Source organism: Synchiropus splendidus, chromosome 10 (genome assembly GCF_027744825.2).
Source record: "Synchiropus splendidus isolate RoL2022-P1 chromosome 10, RoL_Sspl_1.0, whole genome shotgun sequence".
Taxonomy (NCBI): domain Eukaryota; kingdom Metazoa; phylum Chordata; class Actinopteri; order Syngnathiformes; family Callionymidae; genus Synchiropus; species Synchiropus splendidus.
In genome coordinates this window covers 23,323,269-23,345,231 of record NC_071343.1, presented here as the reverse complement: position 1 = coordinate 23,345,231, position 21,963 = coordinate 23,323,269, and the positions used below count along the sequence as shown (strand labels likewise).

Sequence of the window (21,963 nt, the reverse complement as noted above, 5' to 3'; positions counted from 1 at the left end):
TTGCCGAACAATGTATGAACAACTTGTACATATTTTATAGAGAAATATTTACAGTTGTTGCTGTCCTTTTTTATGTAAAAGCTATAAAACATTTTCCAAACCAACTCGTTACATCATCATGAAAGAACAAGAAGAAGTGGATTTGCTGATTTTGACTTTGCAGCTGCTCGGGAAATATACTTCCAGACTCCCAGGCCCTTCTGCATTATGAATTTGTTATTGTGACAACATATATGATATTTGACGCAATATGCTTGTTTTTATAAAGTTATAAATTACGTTTGTACAAATACAGTGGTACCTCGGTTCTCGACCACAATCCGTTCCAGATGGCCGTTCGAGAAGCGAATTGTTTGAACTCTGAATCTATTTTTACGATTACAATTAATGGAAAAAGAAATAGTGCGTTCCAAGCCTTAAAATGGGCTTTTGTAGGAGTGAATGTAGAGTGTCTGCTGCAGGTGCGCTGTTCGTCTATGTGTGTGGCCGCTGCATGTGGGAGGGGCTGCCGAGTGAGTGACGTCTCTCGAGAGACAGCACTCTCTCGAGGTGCCCGGTGCATGTCCTGAATGTGCAGTTCTGTGCAGTCTGGCTGTGACAAAGTAATAATCCAAGTAACGCTCTGTCCGAGACTCTCAGGACATAAAACCCTGGAGTGCGCGCTCCAGCCTCGGAGGTGTAGAGAGCGAGCACCTACCCTGTAACACTCTACCACAGTCTAGTGCAGAGACAGGAAAGGTTTTACCCTTCAATATGAAGAAATGTAGCTAACGGGACACGTCTCCATTACAGAGGCTGCGTTATACACAATAACAAAGCACGTCGTGGGTCAGCTGATCGGTCCACGCACGTTTTCCCGATTTTTTTCCGGGGCGTTTGAGTTCTGGATTTTCGTTTGAAATCTGAAGCAAAAAAATCTTGTTCGAATTGCGAGACGTTCAAAAACCGAGGTACCACTGTATATGTTGACAGCGCCTTTTTTTCTTTTTTTTTACACAGCAAGTTATGTGAGTGGACAACATTCATCCTGCTGTGTCATAGATGGGAATGGGCTGGGGGTGGGGTTATGGGTTGGGGCGGGACATGTGGGCGTGGTTATGGACGCCCTGTTTAAAAATCCTAGCTAAAAGCCTGCTGCAGGCCCTAATGCCTGTGGATTGTTCTATTCTGGTGAATAAAGACACAGGAGTGTGGCTTAGGAGCCTAAAAACTGGACACCCCACACGTTGCCATGACCAATGCTCTCAGGGTCTTGCCGTTTAAGGCATCCATACCGACAAGCTAGTCGTAGCCTATAATGTACATACAAATATATTCCTCCAGTGACTTTGACCCTTGCACATCAAAATCTGGAAAAAGAATACCACAGATGAGAATCTGGTAGAGACAACCTATGACAAAAAACAAACATTGTGAAACCAGGTCGTGAGATCCTGAATAAACGACAGCACACTCACTAGGGGCTCATAATTAATGAAGCTATTATTATTATAAACAAATACATCATTGAAAGAGCAGAACAGAGACCTCTGACTGAAACTAATAACAGGCAGACGAACTGTGTGTCTAGCTATGACGTGCCGGTGATATTGTGTGTATCTTCGTGAAGCTTAACCATTGAGCTATTTACACTGCGTGATGGTTTCTTGGCATGAAACGGATAGAGCTGCGAGGTGTGTGCACATGTGTGAGCAACCATGAGAGGCTGATGATCATGCATACTCAGTTTCTTTTTCCAGTGAAGTTGGCCCCAACACACAATGAATCTAAAACATTCGAAACAGGGCAAACCATGTAAATGCTCTCAGAGAAATGGAAATGAAGAATTATAGATCATCCCCAACTAAAACAGTTTAAAATGGAGACTTTGAAAATAATGCATATGTTGATATTCACAAGACAAGTCTCATTGAGCACCTACTCTCGGTTGCAATGTACGGCTGCTCCAAGCTCAAGGAAAGGAAGTCACTGTATGTCAGACATCTAACACGTGTTTGCACTTTAAGTAAGAAAACTGGAAGTATTCCTTCAATGAAATAAAATAAATAAATAAATAAAATAAAAAATCGGGTGTTGTCTCCTACTGGTCCAGACCAACTTATTTAAGAATGTATTAGGGATTTGGAATTAATAAAATGGTTAGTCAGGAGCTAGAAAGGGACTTAGGTAACTACCATGAAGATAAAATACTGTGGTGAGTACTGGTGAGTTTTAGGCCATGACAAATAGAAACTAAGGCCAGAACAGGAAGAGAGATCGACAGAGTCTGATCGACAGCTAGTCTTGGTAAGCCCTCAACCTTGCTGCATTGTTTAACGATTCCTGACATCCACAGAGGGACAAGTGGACTCAACCCTTGGAGAAAAAGACTGTTGGTAAACTGTTGGCTAGTGGTGACAACAAAGCTGTGTGAGCTCAAAGAATTGGAGCTTCCACGATTGAGAACGGGTTACACCACAGCTGAAATGACTGGGACGGTGCATGCTGTGTTTGATGGACTGAGTTCTTTGCATCCCGTCAGTGCTGTGGAGTGGACTATGGGACGAGGTTCCTGCAAAGCCCGGCGGCTGAGGATCCAGTGGGTCCTGCTCTGTCTTCCCTGCCAACAGCAACATCAGCGACATCACCAAGTGTCCTACCCAGCCTACATTGGTTGTTAACATCTAGCAACCGTCACGGGGACAATGTGATCAAGCAAGAAAGGACACTTCAAGAGAACTTTCAAAGATCAATACGACGCCAGACATTTTGAATAATTTGATGTTAAGGGATGATGAGCAATGCCAGATGGAATAAGATGGAATAAGCCAAAGCTTGCATCCTACTACTTCTGTGGTTCTTTCTGCTCTTGACACTACGCCCTGGGAAATGTAGAACCCACAGGCCGGACAACAGCTGTCCTTGTCCACACTGGATTTAATCAAAGCATTGATTTCATGTTTGTGAGCAGGACTACTCCATGTAACATGAACATGAAGTGTAGAGTTTATCGATTAATTCAAGTTGTTTTTGTGGAGATGATATATACAATATTAAAATAACAATCACAATATTAAAACAAATTTTTATTCTCACTTGCTTACAGGGCACATTTTTGCCTTCCAGAGCTTTCGTAGATTACCCTGCATCCTCTACCGTTTCCTTCAAGGTGTCAGAGCAGTCAATGACAACAGATACCCTGACACATACCAAAGACATTAAAGGTACACAACAAATCAAAGACATCCACAAAGCATCAGCATACAGTACATGAGACAAGACAATTACCTATGATATATAATCAAATATCATGACAAAATAACAAAATAAATAAATATAAAATATAAGTGAGTAAATAGAAAATAGGAGTGATTTTGACACTCCTTTCTGTCCAGTGCTGTCAGACTGTACAGCAGTAAATGTCATGATTCACCTTCAGCTTCACCTTCTTCTACCGCTTATCCGGGGTCGGGTCGCGGAGGCAGCATTCGGAGCAAGGAAGCCCAAACTTCCCGGTCCGCACAAACCTCCTCCAGCTCCTCCCGGGGGATCCCGAGGCGTTCCCAGGCCAGACCGGAGACATAATCTCTCCAGCGAGTCCTGGGTCTTCCCCGGGGTCTCCTCCCGGTAGGACATGCCCGGAACACCCCCCCAGGGAGGCGTCCAGGGGGCATCCAGATCAGATGCCCGAGCCACCTCAACTGGTTCCTCTCGATGTGGAGGAGCAGCGGCTCCACCCCGAGCTCCTCCCGGATGACCGAACTCCTCAACCTATCTCTAAGGGTGCGCCGAGCCACCCTGCGGAGGAAACTCATCTCAGCCGCTTGTATCCGCGATCTCATCCTTTCGGTCATTACCCAAAGCTCGTGACCATGGGTGAGGGTGGGAACGTAGATCGATCGGTAAATCGAGAGCTTCGTCTTGTGACTCAGCTCCCTCTTTACCACGACGGTCCGATACAGCGACCGCATCACTGCTGCCGCTGCACCAACCCGTCTATCAATATCACGCTCCCTTTTCCCTCAGTCGAGAACAAGACCCCGACCACCACTTGGGGCAAGAACTCTCTACCGACCTGGAGAGAGCAAACCACCTTATTCCGGTTGAGAACCATGGCCTCAGACTTGGAGGTGCTGATCCTCATCCCGGCCGCTTCACACTCGGCTGCAAACCGCCCCAGCGCATGCTGAAGGTCCCGGTCCGATGAGGCCAGCAGAACAACATCGTCCGCAAACAGCAGAGATGAAATTCTGTGGTTCCCGAACCGGATCCCCTCCGACCCCTGGCTACGCCTAGAAATTCTGTCCATAAAAGTGATGAACAGAACCAGTGACAAAGGGCAGCCCTGGCGGAGACCAACATGCACCGGGAACAGGTCTGATTTACTGCTGGCAATGCGAACCATGCTCCTGCTCCGGTCATACAGGGACCGGACAGCCCCTAGCAGAGGGTCCCGTACCCCATATTCCCGGAGCACCCCCCACAGGACATCGCGAGGGACACGGTCGAACGCCTTCTCCAAACCCACAAAGCACATGTGGACTGGTTGGGCGAACTCCCATGAACCCTCGAGCACCCGATGGAGGGTATAGAGCTGGTCCAGTGTTCCAGGACCGGGACGAAAACCACACTGTTCCTCCTGGAGGTTCGACTATTGGCCGAAGTCTCCCCTCGAGTACCCTGGAATAGACCTTTCCAGGGAGGCTGAGGAGTGTGATCCCCCCGTAGTTGGAACACACCCTCCGGTCCCCCTTCTTAAACAGGGGGACCACCACCCCGGTCTGCCAATCCAGAGGCACTGTCCTCGACTGCTACGCGACGTTGCAGAGACGTGTCAGCCACAACAGCCCTACAACATCCAGGGATTTCAGATACTCAGGACGGATCTCATCCACCCCCGGGGCCCTACCACCGAGGAGCTTACGAACAACCTCTGTGACTTCGGCCCAGGTGATGAGAGAGTCGTCTGAGTCCTCAGTCCCCGCTTCCTGAATGGAAGACTAGACGGCGGGATTGAGGAGACCCTCGAAGTATTCTTTCCACCGCCCGACAACATCACCAGTCGAGGTCAGCAGTCTCCCCCCTGCACTGTAAACAGTACTGGTGAGGCACGGCTTCCCCCTTCTGAGGCGACGGACGGTTTGCCAGAATTTCTCCGAGGCTGACCAATAGTCCTCCTCCATGGCCTCTCCAAACTCCTCCCAGACCCGAGTTTTTGCCTCCAAGACTGCACGAGATGCGGCACGCTTGGCCTGCCGGTACACACCTCAGGAGTCCCACAGGCCATCAAGACCCGATAGGACTCCTTCTTCAGCCTGACAGCATCCCTTACTTTCGGTGTCCATCACCGGGTTCGGGGATTGCCGTCATGACAGGCACCGGAGACCTTGCGACCGCAACTACGTGCAGCCGCACTGACAATGGAGGGGAAGAACATGGCCTACTCAGACTCCATGTCACCGACCTCCCTCGGGATCTGGGAGAAACTCTCCCGGAGGTGGGAGTTAAAGACGCCACTGACAGTGGGTTCCGCCAGGCGTTCCCAGCAGACCCTCAAAATACGTTTGGGCCTGCCCGGTCTGACCGGCTTCCTCCCCTGCCAGCGGATCACACTCACCACCAGGTGGTGATCGGTTGATCATGTCATGATTCCACTTTTATTTTGGTCCTGTGAGTCCCGTTTTGCTTGCTCCCTCCTTTCTTCCTGTTCCTGTGACACAGGGCTGGAGCCAATCAACCCCTAATCTTCCAAGCTTAAGAACACCTAAACTCCAGCAACGTGTGCCAGATCGACTCAATTGCTCCGACTGGTAATCTGCTCCGTTCGTTTCTCTCTAACCATCGTACATTTATCCGTCGTTTAAATTATCTTCAGTTCAGCTATTTCTAAACCCTGGTGCTCTGATTTTTTTTATTTTGACTCCGTTTGTCCTCCCTACTACGCGTGGCTTCTTGGTTCTCTCTGTTACTGTTACTCCCTACTCAGGCGTTCGTTTTGTCGACCTCGATAGTTTACTTTGTGTTTTTGTGCTCATTGTGTGTGTGTTCTCTTGTTACAGACTGTTCTAGCATTCTTTCTCCCGATTCGGGGACGCTTTTGTTTGGACTCAATCCGTTGTGGACTCTTCCTGTTTTTGGTGACACTCTGGATTTATTTTGAGTTTTCTTCTCCCAGTTTGTTGATGCCTTTTGTGATATATTTTTGTATTTTCTTATTAAATAATTGTATTGACTCGCTCCAGCCTACTGTGACTCTTTCACCACTGCACTTGGGTCCCGTCCCACAACTGTAACAGTAAAATCTGACGGGACTGACTGGTCCTTTGTTGATTGGGCAAAAAAAAAAGAGTCTGAATCGCTCCTTCGTGCAATGAGGGTGGATCAGATAGCGCCGACAAAGGCTATCCTGGAATTATCAAGCGTGTTATTTTGTTTGTTTTTATGTTCATCCGTGTCTCCTTACACCTGAGATGAGTTGATTAATATCAGGTCTATCACTCCGTTTGACTTATTACCTGTATTTTTGGTGTCAGTTTCGGAGTAAGTCCACTTTTTGTCTGGACAGAAGAGACTCAGGAGGAGAGGGAAATGTACCGGTTCACTCATTCGCCCCTCGGCATATTCAGCAATCATTCTGGTTGGTAAGCGGGGTAGCTTACACTACTGAATGCTCACAAGATCTCGCTGTCTAATATCCAAACTGAAGCTTTACTGCAGAGGTCAGTGATGATCCCACCATCTAGGAAAGTGCTTTGGTACAACGTGCAATAATGAGGGACAAACAGTCCATGACCAGGGTGAGAAGGATCGGCTCTCATCCGATCTGCACGTCTCTGGGTCCTGGAGACATACAGGTCATGAAGAGGTGGCAGTCTGCAACCGATCACCCCTGTCCCTGGAGGCGGCGCTGCAGTACCATACGGTGATAGATAAGGTGAGGAATCAATGATGGCGGTGTAGAACTCCACCAGCATCTAGTCATAGTCACCGCAGCTGCCACAAGAAGAAAATTCTCTGCTTCTAGATGAGGGAAGTGATGGTCGGGCCCTGCTTTAGGTTCTTAGTAATGGTGGTTTCCATGAAGTGGAAGGAATCCACAATGGAAATGGGCGACTCAGCCATCATGAGGAGGGATGGAGGTACTGTGAGTCCTCTGATCTGATGAGTCCACAATCATACTGTCTTCTGGCCATTCAGCTCCAGGTTGTTGTGGCTGCACGAGGATACAACCCTCCTGCAGGCAGACTCATCTCCATCTGAGATGAGCCTGATGATGGTGGTGTTATCTGCAAACAAGATCAGCTACACGGACTGCTGACAGGACTCCAAGGATGATTGAAGATGACCATGAACACGCTCAGTGGTACAATGCTTTTGGATGGCAGGGGAAACTCTGTCTGGATCCACAGGTTTCCGAGGTTCAGCTTCCTGAAATGACTGAGTACGGCCTGCTCCAGAATGTCAAGAGAAGGAGGTGGGGGGCTCGTCAGTGACAATGTTCGTCCTTGAGGTGTCACTATGAGACACCACAGTCCTTTGCTGTATCTTGGAAGGGGCGGCTGGAGAGTATCCAGAGGACAAAATGGCTGCTCGAAATAACAGCAATAGTTGTTCTGCGCAAGAGCGAGGTTGTTCAGAGTAGTCCAGTCATTGGCCGAGAACTGCTGCCTATGTTTATCTGACTATACAGCCTTAGCTTTCTTCAGCTCCCTCTGAAACACTACAGTTCCTGTCCCCACTCTTGATGCGCGTTGGAACAATACACTCTTCACAGTAGCTGATCCATGTAGTCACAGTGTCTGTATACTCGTCCAGATTACTGGCAGCAGCCCTACACCTCCCAGCAAGGCTGGTCAATTAATCAATTAATTATGTCGTCCCTCGATTATGAAAACGTGACAATGCATACGAACAATCGCTCGCACTCAACCTGAGACTGGGGTGATCAAATCAACCGCTCATTGTTATTCATCACGCTGCAGAGATGCAGGAAGAGCGTTTTCTAACTCACATCTTCTCCCTTGACCTCATGAAAAATGACTAAGAAAAGCTTGGAATGTGAAATCACACCTTACAACATCAGGACCACAGAAAAATCTATGTATCCCAGTCAAGTGTGTGCTGAACTCAAAATAATGGTCAGTCTCCACTGACCATGCAGATTGGATCGTCTACAGAGAAACATTTAACCTACATGATGGTAAAATATAACTGTTAAATTATTTACATTTTACGCATTGTTTTAATTAGGCCTGTACAATAAATTGTTAAAAATCGATTCACCCTTGTGTCTGATTTAATTTTCAATTAATTTCGATTCGCATTTAATTTACAAACTGACTGGATTTGCATCACAGATGCTACTTTCCTTCCTTTTACGCTCCCAAGCGGCGCTGCCAGCTACTACTTTCTGAGTTCCCACAATGCTCGTGACTTCTCCATCAACCAATGATGAAGCGCCTTGTAGTCACGTGTTTCACTGGCAACGTGAACACGCTAGTGATTAGTTAGTTCAGCAACAGCATAGAACCTGAAGGAATATGGATGACAAACCGGGAACTAGTTAGGAGAATCAGGCCCCCAAACATCCTCAAAACAAACATGTTACAAAAAAAAGGGCGGAGAGTGTTCCGGGAGCACGGAGAGTGTTCCAGGAGCATGGAGAGTGTTCATGAAAGTGAGAGCACTAGTTCCTCAGCAGCTGTTCACATCTGAAGTGGAAAACTTTCATCAATGCAGTGCTCTCTGTCTCGGAGTTCCGCTACAGTATGTCAATATGTCACGGACACAGCACAGTCTCAAGAGATTCACTGATATATATATATATATATATATATATATATATATATATATATATATATATATAGTGACATTAGCTGCTCCTCCATGGACCGTCACCTTATCGTGGTGGGGGGGTTTGAGTACCTCAGGAAACTGAGTTAGTGCGGGAGATGGAGCGTTACCAGTTAGATCTGGTGGGGCTCACCTCCACGCACAGCTTGGGCTCTGGAACCCAGGTCCTTGATAGGGGCTGGACTCTGTCCTTCTCGAGTGTTGCTCATGGTGTGAGGTGCCAAGCTGGAGTGGGGATACTCACAAGCCCCCGGTTAAGCGCCTGTTTGTTGGAGTTCTCTCCGAGGGTCGCCTCCCTGAGGCTTAGACTTCAGGGAGGGAAAACTCTGACTGCTGTTTGTGCGTATGCACTGAATAGCAGTTCGGAGTATCAGGCCTTCTTGGGGGTCCTGGATGGGGTCGTATGTGAGACCCCACCCGGTGACTCCATTGTCCTCCTGAGAGACTTCAATGCACACCTGGGCAATGACGGAGAAACTTGGAGAGGCGTGATTGGGAGGAACGGTCTGCCTGACCTTAACCTGAATGGTTGTGTGTTGTTGGACTTCTGTGCTAGACATGGTTTGTCCATCACAAACACTATGTTCGAACATTGGGAGGCTCATAAGTGTACTTGGTACCAGAGCTCCCAAGGTCGTAGGTCAATGATCGATTTTGTGATCGTTTCATCTGACCTGCGGCCACATGTTCTGGACACTCGGGTTAGGAGAGGAGCAGAACTGTCAACTGATCACCATCTGGTGGTGAGCTGGCTCCGATGATGGGGGAAGCCTTTAGACCGACCAGGTAAACACAAACGGATAGTGCGGGTGAACTGGGAACGTCTGGAGGACGAAGCCGTCAGAGGAGCATTTAACTCACACCTCCAGGAAGCTTTTTTATGCATCCCAGTGGAGGGGACATCGAGCATGAGTGGTCGGTGTTCAAAACCGCCATGGCTGAAGCTTCAGCTGCGAGTTGTGGCCTGAAGGCCATCGGTGCCTCAAGGGGCGGCAACCCAAGGACATCTTGGTGGATACCAGAGGTCAGGGAAGCCGTCCGACTGAAGAAGGAGTCGTATCGAGACCTAATGTCTTGTGCGATTCCTGAGGCAGTGGCAAGGTACCGTCTGGCTCGAAGGGCTGCGGCTTCGGCTGTTGCTGAGGCCAAGCAGCGGGTGTGGGAGAAGTTGGAGGAAGACTTTCGATCGGCACCAAGGCGCTTCTGGAAAAGCAAGTCAAGCACCTCAGGAGGGGGAGGCAGCGGAACATTCAAGCCATTTACAGCAAGGATGGTTTGCTGCTGACTTCAAGAGAGGATGTAATTGGCCGTTGGAAAGAGTACTTTGAGGAACTCCTGAATCTGGACATTCCGCCTTCTGTAAGGGAGACAGCGCTGGAGGCTGATGGGCAGTCTTCGTTAATTTCTCAGGCTGAAGTCACTGTGGTAGTCAAAAAACTGCACGGTGGCAAGGCTGCGGGAGTTGACGAGATTCGTCCTGAAAAGCTGAAAGCTCTGGGTGTTGATGGGTTGTCTTGGTTGACACGCCTCTTCAACATTGCGTGGAGATCTGGGTCTGTACCGGACGAGTGGCAGACGGGGGTGGTGGTCCCTCTATTTAAAAAGGTGGACCAGAGGGTGTGTGCAAATTACAGAGGCATCACACTCCTGAGCCTCCCTGGTAAGGTCTACTCTAAGGTGCTGGAAAGGAGGGTCCGATCGATAGTAGAACCTCGGATTCAAGAGGAACAATGCGGGTTCCGTCCTGGCCGTGGAACTACGGACCAACTCTTTACTCTTGCGACTGTTCTCGAGGGTTCCTGGGAGTATGACCAACCCGTCTACATGTGCTTTGTAGACTTGGAGAAGGCGTATGACCGGGTACCCAGGGATCGTTTGTGAGAGGTGCTTCGCGAGTATGGGGTGAGTGGTTCTCTACTGAGGGCAGTTCAGTCTCTGTATTCCCGGGGCGGGAGTTGTGTTCGTATACTTGGATGCAAGTCCGATGTATTCCCGGTGAGGGTTGGTCTTCATCAGGGTTGTGCTTTGTCCCCAATCCTATTCTTGGTCTACATGGACAGGATTTCCAGGCGCAGCTCTGGTAAGGAGGGTTTGCGGTTTGGTGGCCTTATGATCCAGTCTCTGCTCTTTGCAGATGATTGACCTACAGCTCACGCTGGATCGGTTTGCGTCTGAGTGTGAAGCGGCTGGGATGAGAATCAGCACCTCTAAGTCCGGAACCATGGTTCTCAACCGGAAACGGATGGATTGCTCTCTCCGGGTAGGGACTGAGATCTTGCCTCAAGTGGAGAAGTTTAAGTATCCCGGGGTGTTGTTCTCATGTGAGGGGATTAGGGATTTGGAGATTGGTCGGCGAATTGGGGCAGCAGGGGCGGTATTGCAATCCCTTTGCCGCACTGTTGTCCATAAGAGAGAGCTGAGCCAGAAGGCAAAGCTGTCTATATACCGATCAATCTTCATCCTGACCCTCGCGTTCGGTCATGAGCTTTGGGTCGTGACCGAGAGAGCAAGGTCCCGGATACAAGCGGCTGAAATGGGTTTCTCCAAAGGGTGGCAGGCGTCTCCCTTAGAGATAGGGTGAGAAGTTCTGTCACTTGGGAGAGGCTCGGAGTAGAGCCGCTGCTTCTCCACATTGAGAGGAGTCAGTTGAGGTGGTTCGGGCATCTCATCAGGATGCCCTCTGGACGTCTCCCTTTGGAGGTGTTCCAGACACGTCCAGCTGGGAGGAGACCGAGAAGCCGACCCAGGACCAGGTGGAGAGATTATATCTCCACGCTGGCCTGGGAGTGTCTCGGGATCCCCCAGTCAGAGCTGGTGGATGTTGCTCGGGAGACGGGCGTTTGGCATGACCTCCTGAAGCTGCTGCCCCCGCGACCCGGTAACGGATAAGTGGACGACGATGGATGGATGGATGGACATTAGCTGCTAGCGACTAACGCCTGTGGCTAACGTCTGCTAAGCATTTATCACTGACATTCACTGACGTCTGTTTCCACAGTCAACTCGAAATAAACGTGTGAACGGACGTTTTTATGCTCACGCTCTGATTGCTTTGATTGTTTGTCTCCTCCTTATTGAAACACATGACAGCCATGATGTAATAAAGCGAGAGAGGAAAAAGGCAGCACCTTTGTCTTTATTATTCTACAGCTGTAAAGGACAACTAAAGCGTGCATTCCATGCATTCCAGACGGACATGTAAAGGAGAAGGACCCTGATAAAGGCTCCATCTTACAGATTATTTTGTTTATTTGTTTGTTGTCACCTAATCAGTAAATGTTCTAACGTCCCCTTTTGCTTCATTCTGAAACGTGCTGTCAAAATAAAGTTTTATAATCGGGGTCCGTCGGTCTTGCAGCTGCTTCCGCCTCTCGCTGGCTCCTGCCTCTCCTCACTGGCTGCATGACGGAGTTCCATCCCTGATGTTGAATGATAGATGCTTCTAGAGTTGCCTTTGCAAGTGCAAGATGGACAATGTTGGGTATATTGCCATCTGTGATTACATTTTCCGCTGTTTCGCCATGGTCTTTCCTCATAAACAAACGTGGGATAGGGGCAAGACCAGGCACCCAGCTTTATGACAGCTGCAATTACACTCATTTACCTGTGGCGCCGCCAAAAGCAAATATTCTGATCAAACACACAGCTGTTTTAATTACCTTAAATTATTCCAGTGATTGACATTAGTGATTATTTGAAACTGGAACTGAATTGTGCACAGTTCATGCCCCATGTTTGCAGTTCTTTATAGCTTGAGGGAGCGTTGTGAGCGAGGCAGTCATTTTGCAAACTTCAAGTTGTCATAACTTGTAGTAGTCTACATCCACCAGATGTGAGCACAGCATGAAAAGGTCCATTTACCAAAAGTTCATCAGGGCAAGACTGGCAAGGAGCAGAATATAACTAACTATCTTAAATATCGAAAAAAAAATATTTTTCCATGCAGACTGTCATGTTCTTTGTTCTCAAGCATCTCATCTCCTCACAACCCCAAGCCCTTTCTTGTGCCCGAGGTCTTGCTGAGGAGCCTGAGACCATAGTCAGCAAGTAATATTCTGGCAACCCACTCCCAACTATTCTCGATACGCTGAGAAAAAAACACAATCCTCCACTTTCAGCAATGACAGCAAAGACCCTGCGACTCGCTGCTTACATTTCCATATGCAAGTTCAATAATGCCAATTTGTTGCATACATTCAATCTAGTTTGTACTCACAGATAAAGGGTGTAGCTTCTCATCAAAGATATCCATTGACCGATCCGAGTCCCTAAAGAACAAATAAAAATGATTGTATGAATGTTTCACTGACTGGTGGGCCAGTTTATGCCAGTTAAAAGGGGCACACACCTGTTTTTGATGTGGTAGTATATTGCTAAAGTGACACTAGAGGGGGAAAAAACAAAACTTTGGTGAGTATACTTTGGAGATATTAGAACCCTATGTGATCAAAATGACACACTATTTCATAAATACTGCATTTTTATTGGCAACCATGACTATTATTTCACAGAAATTGGAAATCTATTGGCTGTGGAAACAAAACAGTAGGTGCTGGAGCCTATCCCAGCCACATACAACAAGAGGCAAGTGGGTTCCTAGACAAGGTCCACTCCATTACAGTGCACAAAGACAAAACAACCATACAGAGGCATATGATTTAGAGTGAATACCCATGTGGAAATAACCCCAGAGAAGCACCCCCAGAACAGATATGGATGAAACTGAAATTCGAACAGAGATTCTGTTGCTGTAAGGTTGCAGCACAAGTTTCATTGATCATTTTGGACAACTGGTAAAAGATGGGTATTCGACCTCTTTAATCCAACAGCATTGTTACAAACCATTCTGCATCTGTGTATTTGGAATGAATAAAAAAGACAAACTCTTACCATTTAATCGTGCTTTTGAGGTTTGGCTGACTAACGGTGCTGTCGTCTATAAAGATGGTCGAACAGGAGCTATACTTCTTAGACAGCGGCCCAGGAGACATCTGGAGTCATGAAAACACATCCAGGAACTTATTAGTATTACTGTTAAAAAGGGACACCATGTCAAAAATTTGAAGATTCACCAAGCTGAACTGAAGTGGAAACAAAAAAATCAGGACACTTACATGGCTGATGTGGTTAATGTTGTTGCTTTTCCTTTTGTCACGGACTGGAAAAGAAGCAGTGGTGACTCAACACAATTTTAAAACACACGTAACCATGCTTATAACTGAGTCTATGTTTGTCCACCTGAACTCCTTGGGTACATATTTGTGACAGCAGCAATGAACTAGAGGCTAGACTTCCCACGGTAATGAAAACCAAATGAGAAACCAACCTGAAAAGTTTGAAAGGGGCTAGTATTGTTCTTGTCTGAGTATGGTCACAACAACACGGTTGTTTCTAAGGTAGGCTGCAGGCCAAGAAAGTCTGGCCAGTGAACCCTTGTCTGGAGAGGTTCCATGAGGAACAGCAGCACAACAATGAACATGAACTTGCAAACATAAATGGCAAGGACCAATATTGGTGCTGAGCTGTCAGTAAATGTCACATTTAACCACAAATCAACCAAAACATTGGACATGTTATAGACCATTATCAAGAGATCCATGTTCACTAGATACATATTCCACCGACATTAGCTAGCCACTTACGATGACTGTCGCATCAAAATTAGAGCCGGTCACAGCCTGCCGTGTCAACGAACTTTGCAAAGCCGCTTTGCAGAGAACACGCTGGTCAACTAGTCTTTCTAACGTGCGTGTACAGCATTCACGTTCAAATAACAAGCAAATAAATTGTTCTGTTAACAGGGTATTGGTACTGAGGCTACTGAGGGCTCATTTTCATTCAGCCTAGGCTTTTATAAAGAATTAATACTTAAGAGCGTGATATTGAAGAAAGAGAGGACGGCACATTCTATTTTTAATGAACACATTTGTAAAACACAGCAAGCTTCAATAAATGCAGCCAAAGACTCACTTGGTCATCAATACTTAAATGGACATCCTGTCAAAGTGTGTTCTCCATTGTTGTAGTGCTGTTCTTTAGGGCATGTGTTTACAATGTTATGATTGTACACTACCGGTCAAAAGTTTTAGAACACCCCAATGTTTTCTGTGTTTTTATTGAAAATCATGCCGTTTAATGTCTCATTGCACTCAGATGTGAAAGCATAGTACAAATAAGCAATTAAGAGTCAAAAAAGAAATTATGGAATCAATTTATAGACAAAATGTACTGTTTGTCTTTCACTCTTCTGTCCATCTATCCTCTTCTGTTTAGGGTCATTATCTTGCTGTAAGATGAACCCCTGACCAACTAGATTAGAAACTAGAACACTATGCTGTGGTAGCCGTTTTGGTTCAGGATGCCTCTCACTCTGAACAAGTCAAAGTTGTTTTGCTGGATCCAGGGTTAGTGACTTGTTCAGAGTGAGAGGCACCCGGAAGACCCAAAACATAAGTCCAAGCTATGCCAGAACTATCTTGCGAAAAAATAAGCTGGTAAACTTGAAAACAGTGGCCAGCAGTCTCCAGACTTAAACCCCATTGAGCTGGTTTGGGATGAAATGGACAGAAGAGTGAAAGTAAAGCAACCCACAAGTGCCACACATTAATGGGAACTTCTGCAACAGACATGCAAAGAATTTTCTGGAGAATATTTGATTTCTATTGTAGAAAGAATGCCTTGTGTGTGTTCAGCTAATATATCTGCCAAAGGTGGCTAGTTTGATGAGTCAACAGCTTAGAATACATTTTGGTTTATAAATTAATTCCATAATTTATTTTTTGACTCGACTCCAGACTTATTTGCACTATGCTTTTACATCTGAGTGCAATGAGACATTAAACGGCACGATTTTCAGTAAAAACACTGAAAAAAATGTCGGGGTGTTCTAAAACTTTTGACCGGTGGTGTATTACCAGTGTCTCTGAGGTTACTGACAGTTATTATTCCCGAAGCTAAATGCGCGGTATCGCTGGTAGTGTTTGAAACAACCCACGCGAGTGCAGCACCAATCAGTTTGTTTGAGTACCATATGCAGGTGGACATGCATCAAATGCTGTCGTCAAAAGGAAGGGACACATGATGCAGAATAATTAATGCTCTTACATTGTGGTCCCCCAGTAGGAAAGTACACACTATAGTTAAGCATGAAGTCCAACGCATTGTTTACCTACTATAAATGCCTCAGTGTTAAGATTATTATAGACAGTCTTGCTAATTATTTCAGTTTGTATTACCGGGCTGAGTGGGCTTACCATCTGTTTGGGACTTGCTGAGGAAAATAGTACTCGATTTGGCATGGTCTGATGGGTTGGATTCAAAAGCCAGTTCTGAAAAGTAAATAGATATGAAACATTAGAGTAGTGATGCTACACAGCAAAAGCTTAAATATTAATTCAAAGATTGTATTTGTCCAACAGTATGCAATAAGTCAAACACACACCTCTAGACCCAAATGACATAATTCTGACATAATTAGAAGACAAACAGGCATGTACAACAATCGTTTGAAATATTTTTTTGCAACATATTGACAAAGCAATGTAATAGACCATGTTTTCCAAATACAAAAATGCACCTCAATTGTGGTAACCCTCTCCACCATTCTCGTACGTGCCATTACAGGTAAAATCCCCCCCCTTCAGTGGTGACAGCACTGACTCCCCGGAGAAGTACTAGGGTTTGAAAGAAGAGCTGGAAAAAATGTGGAAAGTCAAGAACACCGTATTCTCCATGCTAGTAGAGCACTTGGAGCGGTGAACCCCAAACTGGGAGAGTGGTTTCAACAGATCCCAGGAACTACATCTGAAACCTCAGTCCAGAAGACAGCAGTCCCATAAACAGCTGAGATACTGCGCAGGACCTCAAACTTGTGGACTCTGGAAGAGAACCTGAGCTTGAGATACATGGTTACCACCCTAAGAGGGTGAGAGGGCCATTTTTTAAATATGTCAAAAACACAATATCATACAGTTTCTTTGAAAAGCATAAATAAAAATGTTCTAGACCATTACAATATTTTTTAATCATAAAAAATTACCAAATTGGATATTAGGTATTCTGTATTATTCAGCAATGCATTTTAAATTTGAATCTGCTTTAAAATTTTATTTTAAATAAAATTATTAATAATAATATTATTCCCACTCTAAGGCTACGCCTCGCACCTGAAAATTGATCAAATAGATTGGCTCTCCGCCCAGGAAGGCTACCCCTCTCCCAGAAACCCCCCTGACTCCCTTGCACGTCTCCTTTTGGAAACTCAGTAAAAGAAAGATGGCCTGCTGGGCGGGCCATGAGTGAGCTTAATAGAAGTGAAGTTATGATAGGTTACTGATATTTCTATGTCACGCGTGCTACAGCTTCTAACAGGCTAGGCTGTTAGTTTCACCCCTCAGCGAAGACCATAGGCATACGTTCCGTCCTAGCATGGCCCACTCCCAGAGGACCAGCTGGAACAACAAAGATGAAAAACTCCCATATTTGTTCTGAGCAGGTTATAGTAGACACACACACACACACACACACACACACACACACACACACACACACACACACACACACACACACACACACACACACACACACACACACACACACACACACACACACACACACACACTAACATCGACACCCCACTAAAAACAGTTGTGGACGATGACACCACCCTGGTTGAAAGAGCTCTCAATCCAGTCGGTGGTGCATCTCCGTTAGCTTCGTAAGCTCTAATGATGGCACTACAAATCCAACAAGCCAACATTGGTGTGGTCACTTCCCTTCCAATGGAGCAACCACAAAACACACAAAGAGCCTGTCTGGCTGACGGAAAGACTCTGTAGGTTCACATAAAGCGCCAAAGCCCTCACCGGGTACAGCAATTGTTATCGAGCTGACTCCTCTCCCTGACGTGGCAGCAGGTGAAAAGCGTTCAATGAAATGACCCTCAACCAGATTTTCAGGATAAAAGATGAATAGGGATGAAGTGAGGCAGAATCCATGTCCTTCCCAAAAGACCAGCTGTCCAGACTCACTGACAAGGCAGAGCGATCTCTTAAGGGACACCATCTCGATCGGAGCTGTCTCCAACGGCTACAACGGTGCCTGACTGAGTCCCTCCAAAACTGTTTGTAGACTCCACCGAGGGATGACAGAGCTGATTATGGCTCTGACCCTGCAGGCTTGTAACAAGAACCGCTTAATTAAAGGATGTCCCACAGTGTGGCTGCGGCTCTGCCTTCATCCAAAAGTTCCACACCCAAAGAAGGGCAGTCCGACTGTCTCAAGGAGTACCAAAGGGGACATTTTGCATTCTCTCTTGCAGCGAACAGACCTTTAACCGGGGATCCGGACCGGTTCCACATTATTTTTACCATCTGTAGAGACAGCTCCCAGAGCGCCCCCCCCCCTTGACATTTTGTCCGCACCCACTTTCAGGAGACCTGGAACATCTCAGGGCACTTTCACACTACAGGCTATGTCTCAGGTGGGTCTGAGGCCGACTTGCCCCCCGCTGCGCAGCCTTGCACCTCTGCGCCTCAGGCGATTGTCTTTTTTCTTCTCAGCTGGCGGCGCTCTGCGGAAATTAGTTTTTGACCCACGATGAAGCATGTCTCAAGGAAGTTGTCATCGGCCACGCAACAACCTATTTACCACCACCGGCTTCACCTCCTTATTTCTCTGTCAGTTCTTAACATCATGAGTCGTCCTCACCTCAGAACTGAACTGATGACGGAGCTCCGCCACGGCGGCAACAGAATGTGACGTTTCACAGCCAAAACTAAACATGAAAGAGTCTTGTCATGGTTGTTTTACAAGGAAATAGCCAAAATAAGCTGCGTAATACGGAGCATCTTGATTGATCCAAGCTGCTCTCACAACACGTTGAACACAATGAGAGAGATTACTGACGATTGAGAAGGTTTTAATCAGTCAAGTTCAGATCCCGACTCCAGAAATGAGCAATGAATAGTCTGGTGATCTTCAGTAACTTAAATAATCAATAAAATCAGATTTTCAGTTTATCAGCCTAATAAAGGTGAAAACATGTGCGTTATCCAACACCCGCACACATCGCGAGTCCCGGACTGCTGCGCTGCAGAGTGTAATTTTTCTGCAGCTCCCGGCTGCACACCTCAGTGTTCTGGGAGTTTGAAAAGTTGCTTTTGAACGATGTTGTCCACCTAGACAGCGATCAGACCCTTTACTGCCCGGCATTTATCATGTTTGTGTGGAGTCGCAATGTACACATAGTTTCCGGCGTCTTGTGCCAAGTCACCAGAGGCGAGAAGCTCACCCCCGGCTGAGCAACCCGCTGAGAGTTTCCCAAGACGAGATGCAGCTCTGCAGTGGGGATCAGGTCCGTGGCCAAAACCCGACTCGCTTGTGCTCACATCTCGGACTTCTGAGCCGAAAGAGCTTTGTCTCGAGACAGAACCCGTAGTGTGAAAGCGCCCTCAGACACAGCAAGTGTTTGGCTGCTGGAGTCCGACCTGATCATCACAGGCTTCACTGCATTAAGGGACCATTTACTGGACTATATGGGAATGGTTTATTCCAGTCCTATTTGCTGAGTTGCAGCAATGGGGTTGAGAGAGAGAGAGAAAGAGATATAGAAACTACTGAAACTGGCCAGCCAAAAAGATGTCGAATCTGTAAATACCTCCAGAACTGCCGTTGCGGTAGGTGAAATTGCTCTGTCAAAGAAGTAAATGACATTAGTGTGTCTCCCTCATACAAGTCCTCCAATGTAATTATTCCTGATTCCACCCATTCTTTCCAAATGAAAGGCTTTTTTTTAATCAATTTCTAGTTTTGGGTTCAACCACATACATGGAGAAGAATTCAAATGTGGATCATTGTTGAATATTTTTGAGACCATTTTCCATTTCAACTTGAGGTTGGACACTATCGGATGGGAGTTGGTCTCTTTGGGCCGGACTGATGTAATTAAGTGAATTGGTTGGAGAGATTGATTCAGTGTATGTTCAATGATTAACCAGGGAGGGGCACGCTCAGGTGGCAAAGACCAGTGCGCTAGATGTCAGAGGCTAAATATATCGCAGTAAAGAGATTGGCCTGTAACTTTTGCACTCAGTAGGGTCTTTACCTTTTTTTCAAATTACTGTAATTAGTGCCTCCCGCATTGTTGTGGACAGAGTACCTTTTTCATATGCATCTATGTATACATCTAAAAGTAGTGGGGCAAGTTCTTGGGCATAGCGTATATAAAACTCACACGTAAAACCATCAAACCCAGGATCTCTACTAGATCAAAAACTTCAATGATCCCCTCTGCAGTTATTGGTGCATCGACTAAATCACAGTTCGATTTGGTCAAAGTGGGCAAATTGATGCTGTTAAGAAAAAATGTTATATCCTCTGTGTTTGACTGAAGCTCAGATGAGTATAGCTTTGCATAGAATTGTCTGAACTCTGAGTTTATATCTTTTGTGTTTGTTAGTAACTGGCCTCTGTCATCTCTAATTGCTGTTATCACACGCCTTGTGTCCATATGTTTTATGTATTGAGCCAACATTCTTCCTGAATAAAAAGTATATTCCCTGGATGATGGATTTTGCAGATGTCAGATGTCTGTCTTAGTGAATTTACTGATTGACAGGGACGGTTTATTGAAGGGTGTCTATCAAGTACCACATCCAAAACCTGATTAAAATTACCACCAATGATGAGTGGATAATTTCCCATCTCGTTAAGTCTGCACTCTAATTGGCTAAAGAAAGATGGATCTTGCATATTAGGTGCATACACACTTGCCAAAATAACTGTGAGACCTTGAAGTTCAACCAGAATGATCAGGATTAGTATTGATTGCTACACCCCTACTATTTGTAGTTCCAGGTGAAAAAGAAAAATGTCCTATCCAACTAGTGCGAACATCAGAACATTCTGAATTAAGGTATGCCATCACCTTCCTTCTCTTAACTGGTGCTCGCAAACCCTTAACGTTTAAACTCAGGTAGTTTAAATACTTCTATACTACTATGTGACTGCATTAACTGTCCAGGAAAAAATATGCCTGTCTATCTCAACATCTGCCAATATATAGCCAAACATGATGACATAAAAAAACACAAACATCAAACAGGTAACGGTCCAGTGAACATTCCGAGAACGAGACATAAACAAAAAACCATAAACTCCTAACTGCATTTGAACAACGCGTAAAGTTCAAACAAAAAATACTATGGTCGGTGACTCAGTCAAAGGTTGTCAATGATAACAAGGCTGTCTCGTGGCAAAGTTATATTTAACTATATATATATATATATATATATATATATATATATATATATATATATATATATATTTAACTTTGGCAGTATGTGATTTTAGAAGTTTCAACAGAATAACTACATCATCACTCCTAGAACTCTGTAGATGATTAGTATTTCTGTTTAAGTGCAAAAGTAAATATATCAGAAAATTATTTCGAACTTGTGAAAGCTATTCATTATTATCAAACTCAAAAGCAAACGGATTCCTATTTGCATACTTGTATTAGCTAACGCTTGACAAGCATCTGGAAAATCTACCACATAACAATTATCAAGATACCTGGTCTCAATCCAGTATATTTACGGTACTCGGCGTCGTCTCTGTCTTACTGTCATGTTAATCAACACCACCAGTCGGTTATTATGTAGAATCAGTTACAGTGATCCAATATATTCCAGAGTCTTTTTCTGGTTGTCAAACCCACGCCGCCGCCCTCCTTCACCCGTCGGACGCATTGCCAGGATAGCCGGGAAGTGAATGGAGAATCCGATGCGGCGTTCGTGTAGCATTTCCTCCTTGAAGCGTCTCCTCAAATCACTCACTTCCTTGGCGTATTCAGTAGTGATGGCTAAATGAGGCATCATTAACCGTTTCGACACAATGACACACTGCTGATACTGTGTTGATACTGTGTCACTGAATACTGACACCTGTTGGACATTAAAAATCCCTACAGGCAACTGACTTGACAGACTGAATTGACACTGATTTGATGACCTATTGTGTATAATAATATCATAAGTCTTAAGTCTTTGCATTCATTATTATTCCATATCTTTAAGTAATGTGTGTGATATACCAATGTTTTTAAATTTTCTAAATTAAATTATATCTTGA

General features: G+C 45.6%; 1 protein-coding gene across 1 annotated transcript in view; it reads right to left on the bottom strand.

The window, feature by feature from the left end:
• ccnyl1 (cyclin Y-like 1) overlaps positions 1 to 21,963 on the bottom strand; it is a 48,435-nt gene that overhangs the window by 23,524 nt on the left and 2,948 nt on the right. Inside the window, exons 2-6 of the mRNA XM_053876618.1 lie at positions 16,086 to 16,160; positions 13,947 to 13,990; positions 13,723 to 13,823; positions 13,181 to 13,216; positions 13,049 to 13,100 (exon numbers count right to left, since the gene is read on the bottom strand). Coding sequence (XP_053732593.1) covers positions 13,049 to 13,100; positions 13,181 to 13,216; positions 13,723 to 13,823; positions 13,947 to 13,990; positions 16,086 to 16,160 — 308 coding nt within the window. The remainder of the gene's footprint in view (positions 1 to 13,048; positions 13,101 to 13,180; positions 13,217 to 13,722; positions 13,824 to 13,946; positions 13,991 to 16,085; positions 16,161 to 21,963) is intronic.